Source organism: Strongylocentrotus purpuratus, unplaced genomic scaffold, assembly GCF_000002235.5.
Source record: "Strongylocentrotus purpuratus isolate Spur 01 unplaced genomic scaffold, Spur_5.0 spur5_scaffold_14, whole genome shotgun sequence".
Taxonomy (NCBI): domain Eukaryota; kingdom Metazoa; phylum Echinodermata; class Echinoidea; order Camarodonta; family Strongylocentrotidae; genus Strongylocentrotus; species Strongylocentrotus purpuratus.
In genome coordinates this window covers 21713063-21728746 of record NW_022145599.1, presented here as the reverse complement: position 1 = coordinate 21728746, position 15684 = coordinate 21713063, and the positions used below count along the sequence as shown (strand labels likewise).

Sequence of the window (15684 nt, the reverse complement as noted above, 5' to 3'; positions counted from 1 at the left end):
TCATTTGAGAAGTTTGTTGAGAGGAAAGAGAGAAGCCAGAAGAGATTATAGAGAGCAGTAACCGTCTTAAAGCTTTTTTATAGGTCATATGAAAACATATCACCATCAACCATTACAATCCCATAATCATCTCTTACTCCATAATCGGTTGATTAATTGACTTGCTAATTTGTTTAGCAGTCAGTGAATGATTGATCTGATAATAAGCTAAGTGGTTAATTTGATCTAGGGTGACAGTGAAACATATTTTCCTATATATGGGACCATTAATCTAATTTACCCATTACTAACAGGTGTTACCATCAAAGTATTAATGTTATCCAATTAATAAGGTATTATCTCTTATTTTATGGTTATTATTATTTTGTTGTTGGTTATTGAATCATCATTAAAGTTTTTATATTGTTGCTATGAGCCCCAAAAGTTATCAAATGTATACATGGAACATTTGGCGATGATAATAGCATGTTTGATTGATGTTTTGATGGCCGTTACTATAACTATGGAAAGCGTAACAATAGAATTAATGTCTTTATCATAATTGAAAGAGGTGAATGTACTGCTTACATAAAGCCAGTGTTTGGTTATTTTGTTCATTCTTTTTATATCATTTTATTATTTATAAGTGAAGTCTTTTATAACTCATATATGGAAAATAGATTAGCATATTTTATTGGGCAAAAAACGGTAACGATTACGTTGAAAACATTCACGTAAAAGTGCAAGGCCCTTCTTAATCATTACTGGATCAAATCTTTATTTTTGATAAATTAGTCATTATTTAATTACCCTTTCCCTTCCTTGGTATGGATGAAGTCAAATGTATAATAATAGTTATAATGGTTATCATAATAATGATAATAATCATGTATTTTTTCTTCTATTCCATTCCAGCATGTGACATGAACGTACACAAACGATGTCAGAAGTCAGTGCCAAATTTATGTGGGGCGGATCACACAGAGAGACGAGGTCGTATCAGGCTCAAAGCAGAGGTCACCGAAAACAAACTAAAAGTCACAGGTCAGGAAAATGTTCATCATGACATACCAACTATCTGCTTTAACACCATAAGGGCTATTTGGCCAATTCAATATTCATGCCTTTTGGCATCATGCCAAGTACCTGTTGCTGTCCTGGGTGGAGAGTGGCACAACGATATAATGTGCGTGCTTTAGGGCAGAGCAATCTATACAGAGAGTTTGGCCAACCTGGTTTGAGATGGACACAATATGGCGACTACTGCTTTGTTGGGCAAACGCAAAACAAACGAATATGCGCCATGTTGTGACCCAGTGAAACCAAGTTGGCCAAACTCTGTGTATAGATGGCTCTGCCTTGGGGCATTCTTACCACATGTTGGATTCAACAGGCCTAAAAATCTGATTTAAATCGGTTTCCCGAATTTTTTTTTTTTCCCCCGATTTTTTTCCCGATTTAAAAAAAAAAAGAAGATTTCCCCATATTTTCTCTAATCTTCCCTATTTTGCCCTATTTTTTCCCAATTTTCTTACTCAAAAGGGGGGAATGTTGTTAGATGCCATTTTCCCCCGCAAATCTTCTTCTCTTTTTTTTACTCAAGGGGGGTGATAGTGAGCACTAAATAAAAAACCTATTTTTTATTTAGTGCTCACTATCACCCCTGATTCAAACTATTTTGACAGTTGAGAAAAGTCCAAAGTCCAAACACCTCTACATAAATAAAGACATGTAAATCCTTTCTTTTATCCCAGTTAAGACTCAAATATCAGTACTCATCTATGAGCATCTTCCTTATCGCACTTTGCCGTCTCCCAGAACAGTTATCTCTTCATCATGCCCATCTCTTTCATCCGTTTCTGAAGATCTTGATCATGTCAGCCTGTTGTATGTATCGCTGGCCAAGTTCATTCAACTCTGCCAAGAGTTTATTTTTGGCAGGAATTAATATGTGTGTATGAGACTCATGCCAACCACCGCCGGAACCAGAGCATGCAATTTCGGATGTTGAACATGTAGGGGTGGGTGAGTCAGTGAGAGAGGAAGAGAGAGAGGGGGACAGAGGTGGGAGGAGAGTAGAGAGGGGAAGGGAAAGAGGGAGGAAGGTGGAGTGGGTGAGAGAGAGAGAGAGAGAGAGAGAGAGAGAAATAAGATACATACGGTGGGAAATATATAATCTATAACATATTCAAGATATGAGGGAGGGAGGGAGAAAAAAAGAAAATAAAGAGGAGAGGAGAAGAGAAAAGGGAGAGGGAAAGAGAGAGAAAAAGAGAAACAGAGAATGAGGAAGAGAGATAGAGAGAGGGGGGAGGGGATCCTGAGGTTAAAATTCTAGTGGTTATACAGACAGGATGCTGTTCAATACCTATGGGAGTACATGAGCTTGAGCTAGGATTGCACTTGAATTAAAGCCATTTTCTCCAATGTCAAACAATGTTATTTATGTCAGTGAGGAGGTGGATTCACAAAGGTAAGAGAAAAACACAAGCTGTAGGCAGAGAGACTCCTGGGGATAAAAATTTGTAGTAGGTCCATGGTGAGAGAAAGAGAGAGAGTAGAGTGAGAGTGAGAGAGAGAGATGTGTTATTGCCTGATTGTCTCTTTCAGCCTTTCAATACTCCATTAATATGCAAATAGTTTAAAATGACGGAGAATGCAGTAGAAATTTTTAGCAGGAAACAATCGATTACACTATGACGGTGTTAGATGGGGTATACAGTAACTCCTATTCAGCTTTAATGTAAGACCTCATCCATTATGAAGATCTATGGATTATTTTATCCGGTTCTGGGGACCTGGGGAAATCATTAATATATTATAAATTATTAATGGAAAGCAGTCCAGACCAATACTTGATGAAACATCCTGAAGGGTGGTACGTGCAATAGACAATGTTTGAAGAATATGGCTTATCATAAAGATCATTATCAGTACATTATCTGTACATAAAAGCAAATTGCCAAGTGGCAGGTTTATAATCCTCATTTATCAATTACAATAAACTTTGTTGTATTCCCGCCAAATGATACCTGCTAGTAATGATATTGATATCAACAATAATCCCATAGATCATTGATCATCATTACGCAGCTTTTGTCCCATTCGAAGCTTATCACTTTGCCAGCTTGCTTAGGCATCGATCATAAGCCTATCATGTGTCTCGCTGCACTTTTCATTTTCAATTTGGTTAATTCTGCGGTTGCTCCTTCATAGTCAGGATTAAAACATGGAAGGGAGGTCAAGTGGAAGATACGAACTGACACAGTTTGGATCGCCACGACAACAATTCAATTCCATTGAAACGAATGATGAAAGGATTTCCATAATCACATAGTGACACAATATTTGTATCATTGACATTTACCCCAAGCTTTATTTCATCATAGAAATCATGCTAATGGTTAAGGTTATAGTTGTAATAGGATTTTAGGTAGGGTTTATGGTTAGGAAAATACCTTTCTTCCTCCCATCAGATAATAATTCTGCCTACAGTAGTCTAGACTATGGCTTTAAAAAATACCATTAGTTTTCTTAGGTAAACATACAGGGCTGCGGTATCCTTTTATCTCAATGAACTTTGTTAACACACAGGAAATATGCATATTTCAGCCCCAGGATAATATTCAGTAATGTATTTTAGAGCACTTAAGTGCTATACAAATGTATTCAGAAAAGAGTAATTACTTAATTGAAGATGATGTCATGACATAGAAACAAATAGCTTAAAAATCTATTATAAATGATTAATGGCTGGAAACAGATGTAAATAATGTGTTAATGATAGATTTTGTTTGTTTTTAAATGAAGAGAATTAATACAATGCTCTATGTTTTGAGTGATGATCTTAAATCCTATTAAAACAGTTTTTAAAAATTATTACCTTAATTGAAGGAAAAGAATAACAATCAAATCAGTACAAAGTTAAAACAGGTATTTGATGAGAATCGTTAACAAGACATCTGTGCTTCTCTACCTTAAATGATGACATAACGAGGCACATTTTTATATTGCAATAAATTATTACATGACAATCAGGGTGGTGATAAAATGTAATAACCTCCCAATATAACATGTGACATTTATTGCAACATTTGTTGCATGTACATCAAACAGTTATGTGTTTATATTGATTTGATGTTGCAGTCTCTAGTTTCCTTTAAGGAATCTGATACTTTGTAGATGAAGATAGACTGGCTTGAATAAATGCAGATTGGTGACATTGTCTTCATTCATCAGAATATAAGACCCCGTTCTCACTCACTTTGAAAGTGGTCTTAGTTAGACCGCTCCAGACCGCTCCAGACCGCTCCAGAGGAACGGGTCTTGAGGAACGGTTTGCGAGCGTTCACACTCCGAGCAGTTTTTATGGCTCAAACCGCTCCACGAGTCAAAGTGGTCTTGTTGCTTTGGCAGCTCAGGTAGGCGGGTCAATTTTTTCGCTCGCGGAATACAAACCGTATGTACCGTACTATATGTTTCGCACCGAAGGTCACTAGCTCACTTCCGTTCAAAGTACGCTTTCCGTTCACATTGCACGTTAGAGCGCTCTGGAGCGCTCTTAATAAGACCCGATCCTCAAGACCACCTCGGAAGGTGGACTTTTGGAGCGGTCCAGAAGTCCGCTTCCTGGACCACTCCAGAAGTCCGCTTCCTGGACCACTTTGAGCGTTCTCACTCACCTATGAACCGCTCCTGAGGAGCGGGTCTTAGTTAGAGCGCTCCAGAGCGCTCCAACGAAGTGAGTGAGAACGGGGTCTAGGATGGACATGGAGGTATAAATAGGACATATTTTGTTAACAGATGGTTTAAAGTGCTATGTTTTGCACTAGTCATGTTCATATCTACACATGTATTTTCAGAATGATGATGATTATCATCTTTAATTTCTACCTATTTCTTTCTATTGTTCATACCTCTATGTGTTCACATTATATTCTGTACATAAAGCTTTCCCTCTAGGCTGCAAATCAATTGGAAAATAAATTACTACTGATAAATCTTGGATCCACTGTTATACCTTTATTAAACCCTAACCATCCATCTCGATTGAGTAACTAACCCTATTCCTGTATCTGCAAATCTTGCTTGTGCATGGGATCACCTTCAGTTCTCATAATTTTGAAGTAATAATCTGTGATTATTCTCTTCTTACTGAAACACAACCCCACACCACCCTAGAAATAAAAACTTGCATATCAAGTTGACAGGGCTTCCCTCAGTCATGGTGCGAAAAAAGTTGGTGATACTGTAAATCCTGGGTAAAAATGCAAGATTGCTTTCCAGGGAAATCCAACCTCGGTGAGTTAAGCGCCTCCTATAAACTTACCGTATCGCTTTTTGAAACGAGGAGCTTGCATGGCCGTCTATGCGGCTGTGATGATGGAGAGCGAGGGATGGGGGAAAGTGGTGTTTTTTTCCCCCGGTTGTCACAACCTGTAATGGATTCCAAATTGGAAATGGACTTCTAATGACAGTAGTGTAGAGCTCACCTCACAGTCATTGCTGTAAAGTGATGCGTCCTGTGTCTATCCCTGCCAACATGTAACCTTTGACCTTGTTGGTAGGGATATTTAGCTACATGGAACAGTAATAGTCTTGCAGTTTATAGTTGCAGATTTATTTTGTCCATTCATAAAGCAATATTTTGTACATACTGAAACCACCTAACTTATCCCCTCTCTCTCTCTCTCTCTCTGCATCTCTGCGTCTCTGTTTGTCTGTCCGTCTCTATTTAGGAGAGTAGAGATGTGTACCGGTAATACAGTATTTTAGGGGAGCCCAACAATAGAATTAAATATGTTCTGTAGAACTATGATTTATGTTAAGAAAATTATTGTGGAACATAAATTGATTATAATTGGTCCTTCCAAATATACCTCAAGCATTGTCTCTTGTGGTTTATATATTATGGACCTATTATGGGCGATAACAAAATCAATTTCTGGTTTTACCCAAAATAAAAGAAGAAAAAAAAGAGCAAATTGTATATGTTCCATTTCTATTTTTCTAATTAAGGAGAAATCACCTTTTTTCCAGATTATTTTAACACATCATTTAATAGTCACACCTCTTCAATTTATTTTTCATCAATTACCAAACTGAAGGTCACCTTCAAGCAAGTAGCGGTACAATGCACAAGCAGCTTTCCGTTGCAGGGGCGTAAATAATGAAATGGAATAGAAAGGGGTACACGGAGAGGTGCCATTCAATCTAAGTCGTTGGTTGACTCATACTTCTTAATGCATGCCAAATTGGTAATGGACTTTTAATGATGGAAGTGTGTTGGATGCTGGGATATATTAGCTGCGTATTTGTTACCGTGTCTTTTTCGCTAGTGTGGCGCTCGGGTGTAGGCCCTGCCCTCTTTTGTTATATGTTGTCCAGGGTGATGAGCAAGCAGTGACATTGATCATTTAGTGGCTTTTAGCGCTTAGAGACTTCGGTGGTAAGCGCTTTATAAGTAACGTTTTTATTATTTATTATTATTATTATTATTATTATTTAGCATCGTCTTTCATGCTGTTGTAAAGTCTCTTTTCTTTCAATTCAAAGTTTAATGATACCTGGAATTTGGCTGGAAATCACTAACATTTTAATTGAGAATACCAAAATAAAATGCTGGGACAAAGAAAAAGAACAGATATATGAGATCCTTGCAAGGAAACTTTTGATTATAATATTACCTCTCATTTCCTTAATTTTCTTTCACTCTAGCAGAAGAAAAAGGAACATATTTCAGAATTGTTCTCTTTTTATTATTTGTGAACTAGACTTAAAGAAATCTGGCAAAGTGGTTTTATGGGGGATTACCCCCAAATTACAGGTCTACATAGATTTAACGCTCCCTTGAGTTATCAAGATGCATGGACTTGTAAATGAGATTGAAAATATGAAACTTAATGTTCGGGTACAACGACAGTGATACTTTGCAAACATATGTAATATAAGACTTTAGGAGCCATCTCAATACTACTCCCTGGGTATGAGCCCTAGCTAGCATTTTGGGGTCAGCTATGTTATATTGGATCTTTTTCAATTACACTTAAGTGTGCTAAGCTTTCACTAAGGAATTAACTTACGTAGCCAAATGTTTTGGTACTATTATCTCCATGCACGTCATGCTTTTTTCTGCGTCTTAAAGTCCACCTGTTGATCAAGTGAGTCTTATAGTGTGGAGAACAGAAATAAAAACTTTTTTGTCTACACCCCCCCCCCCCCCATTTTTGTAAAGGGGAGATTGCACATCTTGCATTATTTTAACTTGTTGCATCATGACAACATTGATGCATCACCTACTGGTATGTATGTAACTGGGCAAATTGGAATTAAGTCGAGAAGCCCTAGCTCTTGTTTTAGTGTCAACTGTAGTGTAATGGCTCTTTTCAATCACACTAAAATGTGCCAAACATGAAAAACATGGAACGTCATCCCACTTTACATCTGAGAAATAAATTGTTTTGCCACTTTCAAAACATCCCTAAAAACATACTTCATCCCTCAGTAATATTATGTGATATTCTTTTTAATCAGTCTATGTATTTTTTTTGTTATCTCAAAATTCTTTGATAATATAGTTGCTCTGGTGCCTTTTGTTTTTTTAGCTCCCTTAAATAATCATTTATTATTATTATTGTTTTGTTATTTTTGTTATTTTATTATTAGAAATAGTGTTATTGGTGTTGTTATTATTATTGGTGTTGTTATTATTATTGTTGTTATTATTGTAATTGTTATTTTTAATATAGGTATCCAGATATGTTATTATTTGCATGTTGACCTTTACAAACAGACTTAATTTACGAACTGAATGTACAAAATATAGATCATTTTGAAAGCTACCCCAACACCACCCTGTTCCAAATTGGAATTGGTTCGATGTACATCTAATAGCTTGTCTGCTGAGAGCCAGAAGGGCCCTATCTCCATGTTAACATACAGGAATGAACGACCCTCTGTCTCTCATGATACCATTTGACCGAACGCTCATCACCAACAATGTCCTTTTCCCAGATCCCTACCTTCTCTTTAAAGATAAAGTTGAGTTCTGGTCATGCAATTGCATTGTAAAAAAAATGTTGCGGAATCGATCAGAAAAGGCTGATCATCTAGCATATAAGTATTGGTGCGTACTGCAAGGTTCTGGAATCATCATAATGATGAGAAATTTGGCCCAGTCTTGGTAAAGTTACAAGCACTGTACACAGAAAGATGTATATGGGACTACACAAACATATGCATTTTTATGATGTTACATGTCGTATTTAGAATATTAAGGCATTTGAAGAGCCATGCTTTTCAGGCAACATCTTTTATCTGATGTTCTTCCCCACTTGTATAATAACAATGATAACGCTCACAAATTATTTTTCACCTCTTCCCAAAACTGAACCTTCTCTTTAAATTCAAACGTCATTACCTAAGGTAGAGGCCTGGGCTGGAGATATACGAGAGCAATTTAGCAATGCCATTAGGTTGTATGGGAGTAATCAGGCTCAAGCACAGAGATCTCAAGAAAGGAAAAATCCTTTATTTGATTCCAGTCTCTCTGAAACCCCTAGTAATCTAATGTGATTTATAGATGTGAATAACAGTCTGCAGCAAGTCTTCATCACAGCCCTTTGTATTTTATGCACTTTATGCACGTAAAGTGACGCGCTATTCAATTTTTAAATCTTTTTTTAGTCTTTCCCTTTATCATTTCATCTCCATCACTTGCTCTTTCACTGTCTGTCTCGTTCTCTATGTCTCATTCTCTCTGTGTCTGTCTCTCTGTGTGTCTCTTGTCTCTCTCTCTCTCTCTGTCTCTGTCTCTGTCTTTTTCACGGTCTCTGTCTCTTTCACTGTCTCTGTCTCGTTCTCTCTCTGTGTCTGTCTCTCTCTCTCTCTCTCTCTCTCTCTCTCTGTCTGTCTCTTTCACTGTCTCTGTCTCTTTCTTTGTTTCTCTTTCACGGTCTTGTTATCAGTGTCTCTATCTTGCACTCCCCTTCTTTCTATCTCTCAAACTTAAACTCTCTCTCTCTCTCTCTACTCCTCTACTCTCCTCCCTTCTGCTTCTCTCTCTCTCTCTCTCTCTCTCTCTCTCTCTCTCTTTACATATTTCTGTCTTTCAATTTTAGTATCATGGTATGCTAAAAGAGCATGAATAGTATAAAATGGTGATAAGAAAATGATAAATGTGTATCCCCCCAGAAATGTCACCCCCACCACCCTCTAGCCCCATACAACCAACAAACACACACTCCCACTTACCAGGAGATGCGAAGTAGAGATAATTCTTTTAAAGCTCTAATGTCAAGAAATAACTATCAAATTTATTACATTTTGATATTTCATTTAGCTAGATAAGTATCCATATTTCATCCTAAGTGGTGAAGCCATAGAAATGAAAACAAAAATCAAAGAAGATCATAGCTATTAATAAGTAGAGGAGATTGTTGTGAAGTGCTGCTTTATTGCAAGCAGGTCGACATGCGGTAAAACTGCCCCGTTTCTAGCTGTAGTTTCCTGTGGGGGTACCAATATTGCGCTCAATCATGGAGTAATAATGTTCCCAGACGATATGGCTGCAAATGTGATTGCTGTCTGATCTGCAATGAATGAGGGCATGGTGTGGTAAACCAAGGAATCTTTTGTCTGTTGACAACCAGAAGGGCACTGATTAATATGATTTTAAACAGCGTTTTTAAAACGCCCCTATGGCTCTAAGCAGACATATATTGAATTGATTTGATAGGGTACGATTGATATGATTTAACACAGCTTTGATGTCCTTACGGCTATGTGCAGACATGTGTGCAATAGCTGTGAACGGGTTATATGTTTTTGGAGCATCCTTGAGGATATACATATTTTAACACCCCTTATGGCTCTGAGCAGATATATATTGAATTGATTTGATAAGGTACTGCATGTGTGTGTCAAAGGGTTATGTGTTTGCAGTATGAATAAGGTTTTAGTGTAGTACACAAACACATATTTCATCTGTTGAGGTTGTGATATAACACCCCTTCTGGCTCTGAATATATGACATTTATTTGCATTTACATATATTTATATGAGATTTATTTTTATTTACATATGTTTGTATGACATTTACTTTTAGTTACATTTACATACATTTATATGATCTTCCTTTTTATTTACACTCACATGCATTTATATGACATTTATTTACATTTACATACATTTATATGACATTTTTTGTTTGTTTACATTTACATACATGTATATTACATTTATTTGTATTTATATGTATATGTGAATGTGTGTATGCTGTAAGGGTTACAGGGTATGAACCAAAATGAATTCCGGCATGGTGTTGCTAATGGAGGCATATTCTGTCTGTTGTGAAGTAGACAAGAAATTAACCATGCGTTAAAGTAAAGGATCTAACACCATTCTGGCTCTTAACATGAAATATTTAGTTTTATTGAAATGATTTGTTATGTGAGCTGTGTGCTGTTGGCTGGGTGTGAGCTAGGATGAACGGTCGTTAGTGTCCTTAATGAACACATATTTTCTTTGTAGAGAACCACAACATCATTCACTTTGTGTTAAAGTGTATGGTTAAATGCCCTTCTTTCTCTCAACAAATGATGTTTAGTTCAACAGATTTTGGTATGGGATTATATTTATGCTGTAATTGTGAAAGGGTAATGTGTGTGAACGTAGGCATCTCACCAAATATAAGTAGGCCAAGTACAATATTCGTTGAGAGCTAGTAAAACACCCCCTACATGTATCCCTCTATTGAGCTCCTAAATTACTGTTCTTCTAGGCATTTAGTTTTCTTCTTTTGAAGGCCATTTTTCCATCTTTGCTTTTGTTCAAATTTTGATTTAGTGGCAATAATTGAATTTAGAATTAAAATGGCCTTAATCAAAAGATGTATACTTTAATTACTTAAATACTAATAGCTTTGATGGATTTCCTGCCCTTGAAATGCATACACACCCTACACTCCTAGTCGTGATATATGCTCGTACATGTAAAGCCGATTTTTCTTGTATGGGTTTGGGGAAAGCTTGATGATTTGCTACAGCACGAACGCTAACAAAACAGCACAGTTTATTCAGTACTCCCGGCTTCCTCACACAAAGATCCATTCAAATATTTTCCCTGAAAGCTCCCTCATGTAACGAAGCTATAAGAGTCAATATGATGATAATTAAGGATTGTCACAAGGCGGGTTTTCCGCTTTTTGTTTAACGCTCTCCCTCTCTCTCGTTCGTGTAATAATGGGGTCCTCCATTTGAGGGTTGTCAAATGCTGCCATGCTGTTTACCCTAGGGGTTTGTGAGAGAGTGGAGATAGAAGGAGCAAGAGAAAGGGAGAGAGAGAGAGGGGGAAAGGGAGATAGAGAATAGGAGAGAGAAAATGAGAGAAAATATATATGAGAGTTGGGGAGAGAAAGAGAGAGAGGGAAGAATATGAGAGAGAATATGAGAGTGGGGAAGAGAGAGAAAATGAGAGGAAATATGAGAGTGGGGGAGAGAGAGAGGGGGAGGAGGGAGGGAGAGAGACAGAGGGAGGGGGAAGAAAAGTAGGTAAATGTTTAATTACTTGGATTTGCTTTGTGCACCAGGTAAACAGAGCGTTGCCTAATGAGAAAACGTCAGTTTAAATGGCAGGTACGAGGCCGAGCGTCATGTTAAGGAAAGTTGGTTTACAGGTTGGGAATATGGAAGTGGCGAATTTGAAATGTGCAAATGTAAATAAAGCGATTGGGAGGGGAGAGCATGAATAACACAGAGACAAGGATAGCACATCAATGAGTTAAAGCTTATCTGCCATAGTTTACAGGAGGGATTAGACCACCCTACAAGGTCACAGGACAGGTGGTATTATCTCATCAACTCAGCTCTCAGTTAACATAAGAAAAAGAGGATCATGGGGGACCAATGGTCACCGATTAGGCATTGTTTGTTATATAGAGGGCGCAAGTAGCTACAAGCAGTGCCCCTTTAAGGAGAGGGATAATCATAAGCAGAAAGAGTTTGGAAAGGATTTAGGACTATATCGAAAGAGTAAAAGAAAGACATAAAATTGAGGATAGATGGGGTTAAAAAAATGAAAGTGATAAAGTGAGGAAGGTAAGAAGAGAGAGAAAGATGGAGAAAAGGTCCTCATTTCCACCACAAGTATATAACTCACCTTAATTTGAATTAGAATCTCAGAAAGTAGTGAGATATTTTTTCTCATCCAAAATAGTTGCATTCTGATCATGGCTTCAAACTAATTCTTTTAATGATAATAATAGTAATAATGATATTGGATATTTATAGCGCACGTACGTATCCATCAAGCATTGTGCTCAAGGCGCTCCAACTATTAATGAATACCGGTATTCCTATTTATGTATGTGAATTCTATGGTTGCATAGAGAAATTGTATCACTGAAAAGATCAATAAAGACCAAGGAACAGCTTTGAACATTACAATAGTTGCTACATTTCATTATGTTATATATTGGAGAAGAGAGTAAAAGAGCCATAAATAGCCATGTTAGTGGCCTGTGAGAGGGATGAGAGGGATGAGAGGAAAAATGAAAAGAAGAAACAGTGTGTTAAAGGTACTATGTCCCTTTTGCAGCCAACCTCAAATTCTGTAGAACTTTGCAGGAATTACTAATATGTTATGTATGTCCTTTCTGTGAAATTTAAACGTTAGCAGTGTCCTCATATTCAAATTATGCAAGGAAACCCGTTTACTTGCTAGACTTCACTGTCAGACACTATTAAGTGACTGACTGGCTTTTTTTTCTTCTTTGGTAATAACATACATGAAAAGAGTTGTAAAGGGTACATAAGCATTTGTCTACATCAATAACCCACTTCTTGTGATGGCCAAGATTAAACTGATTGAATCTTTGCGCAGCATAAAACGTATGACCATTCGGTACAATTGTCTGAAAATCAAGACTATTACTTTTGGGCTCTATAGCCCTAAAGTCGATTTGACAACTAATAGTCGTTATTTTCCCACTTCAAGACATTTTCAAGCCCCACCTTTTTGAGGGAAGTTCTAAATTAGTATTATATTTCAAATGCAGTTGGAATTTAACTTTTTCATTTTTTTGGCCTGCAAATGGGACATAGTACCTTTAAAGTGAAGGTTGAGTTCTTGGAAGAGGTGAAAAATAATTTGTGAACGTTATCATTGTATTATGCAAGTGTGGAAGAACATCACATTGAAAAATGTTCCCTGAAAAGCATGGCTCTTCAAATTAATGCTTTCATATTCTAAATATGGCATGTAACAACACAAAAATCGGGACAGATTTTTATGGCACATATGTTCATGTAGTCCATATACATATTTCAATGTACAGTGCTCGTAACTTTAACAAGACTGGGCCAAATTTCTTATCATTTTGATAATTCCAGAACCTTGCAACTTACACTCCAATGCTTATAGGCATGATCAACCTTTTTTGATTGATTCCACAAGGTTTCTTTCACAATGCAATTGCACGATCAGAACTTTATCTTTAAGTCAAGGTATAAAAATCAACAGGTTCCATTCAGTGAGGGCAGCAGAGGATCGAAGCAGGGAAAGAGAGAAGTAGAAAGAGAGTGGATGAGAGAGAACACAAGAGGGTCATAATATGTACTGGAGAATTGATGTAGTAGGTATGAGACAAGGCTGTTGTATAACTTGAGACACGCCATCGACTGCGCATTGACATAATTGCACTCTGTCTTGTGGATTGACGTCATACTCTACTCCTACTCCGCCAGTCACTAAAGGAACAAGTGGGAAGAAAGAAAGAGAATAAAGAAAGAAAGAAAGAGATAGAGAGAGGGAGAGAGAGAAATAGATAAACAGAAAAAGAGAGTGAAAATATTGAAAGAGATAGGACAAGAGAAAGGGAGAGTAAGATCAGGCCAAGAAAAAAGTTATCAAGATATTTTTAAATACATATTTAGACTTCATACATGGAGATGTATGTTAGAGAGATGAGTTGATAATAACCCCAAAAGATGCAAGTTATGGAGATGGGCTCTAGAGGGATTGATAGAGAGAAAGAGGGGGGGGGGCAGAGAAGAGAAGTGAGGTGAGGTATTGAGTTACAGTGATGTAAAATATATTATAAGTTATATCAAACTTCATGTTGGATTTTTTCCCCCACAATTTGTCTGCCAAGAGGGAAAAGGGTATTAACTCATATTAGACAGGTTTAGCATGCAACCTTCCTGTTGGGTATATATTGGTACTGCATAGTCAATATCTACTTATATATTTAATTTCTTAAGAAGGAAGCCATTAGAGAGATAGATAGGGGGTAGAGAGATGTATCAGTAGATAGCAATTTGCATGGTTATGTGAAAGAGAAGGATGGATAGGACAGAAAGAGAGAGATACACTCAAAGAAAGGACCAGGACAAAGTTGGGGGAATAGAGGAAGATAACAGCAGATTTATAAGGGGGAAAAGCATTTTTTTTTAAATCTAAAACAATATGTTTAAAAAAGATGTAGGAATTTTATGAATTGGAATGGGTAAGAGCATGTATACAATTATTTTTGAAAATTAGATAAAATTAAAAGAAAGATAGCAAGACAGAAAGAGAGAAAAAGAAAGAGAGACAGTGTGTGTGTATGTGTGTGTGTGTTTTGGGGAGTTGAGAGTGAGGGATGGAGGAAGAGCAAGAGAGAGAGAGAGAGAGAGAGAAAGGGTGAGATACTTGAACACGTAGGGAGATAGTAATAGATGAGATAAGTGTAGAGTTGAGAGCATGTGGGAGGATGCGGATGTATAAATAGCTCACAATGAGGCTGTGATATATAGAGATGGACTTCATTCTAAAGTGGGAGATGCCTGTTTTGAGTGCGCCTGCCAGAGACGGAGCCTGCCCGTTCGTCTTAAGGGTAGAGGCATCTTCTTCGTCTTAATGGAGACATGAATGATAATAGAGGCAGTGGTTGGTGTGGGATTGGGTATTACTGAATGTAGATGTAATGTAGAAATATTGAGCCTTGAAGTTGCTAAAGCATGTTGTAATATTTGATTGATTTTTTTATTTGATTTATTTATTTCTTATGATCTTTTTCTGAAGTTACAAAACTAATAACAACATAATCATGAAAATAAACAAATTATATAATGAATACATCATAAACGTAAAATAATTACATTGCAATACTAGCATAAAACAATCATGAAAAATTATTGCCCTGTAATCTACTGTGTGGCAAATCCTTCATAGTAATACAAGTAATACAAATAGATGGTAAAGATAAATGGGGTATATGGCTAAATGCATGTTTTAAAAAAATTCTTGTACACTACACTTTTCTCTTTCCCCTCTCCCCCTCTCTTCTCTCTTATGGAATGCATGACAAAGCGTATTATCTGTTTATCTACCTAAACCTGGGTCAAGAGAAGCAACTGAGAAGTAAATGCCTTGTCCAAGAACAGGATTTAACTGATTGAAAATCAAGTGAATTAACCAACTAAACTCAACAACCTTCTCTTTTGCTTTTCTTCCCCGCTCCACATTAATGCATTTCTCTCCTTGACAGTATAACTCATGTCTCAGACACCAGCGTAATCCAAAGTTAAATTTGACCAACAAAGTGTCTAGCAATCGGACAGCTGATGTTGTACATCATCATCAACTTGTTTGCACAGTTTGATAAAAACCACAAGAATACTTCAAGAAGCTCATCATCCCTCACTCGGCCGGCCGGCTGTTGTTAGC

At 37.0% G+C, this 15684-nt stretch overlaps 1 protein-coding gene across 1 annotated transcript in view; it reads left to right on the top strand.

The window, feature by feature from the left end:
• The first annotated feature begins 863 nt into the window (after window positions 1-863).
• LOC762525 (protein kinase C) overlaps window positions 864-15684 on the top strand; it is a 33705-nt gene continuing 18884 nt past the window's right edge. Inside the window, exon 1 of the mRNA XM_030984475.1 lies at window positions 864-1023. Coding sequence (XP_030840335.1) covers window positions 867-1023 — 157 coding nt within the window. The 5' untranslated portion in view covers window positions 864-866. The remainder of the gene's footprint in view (window positions 1024-15684) is intronic.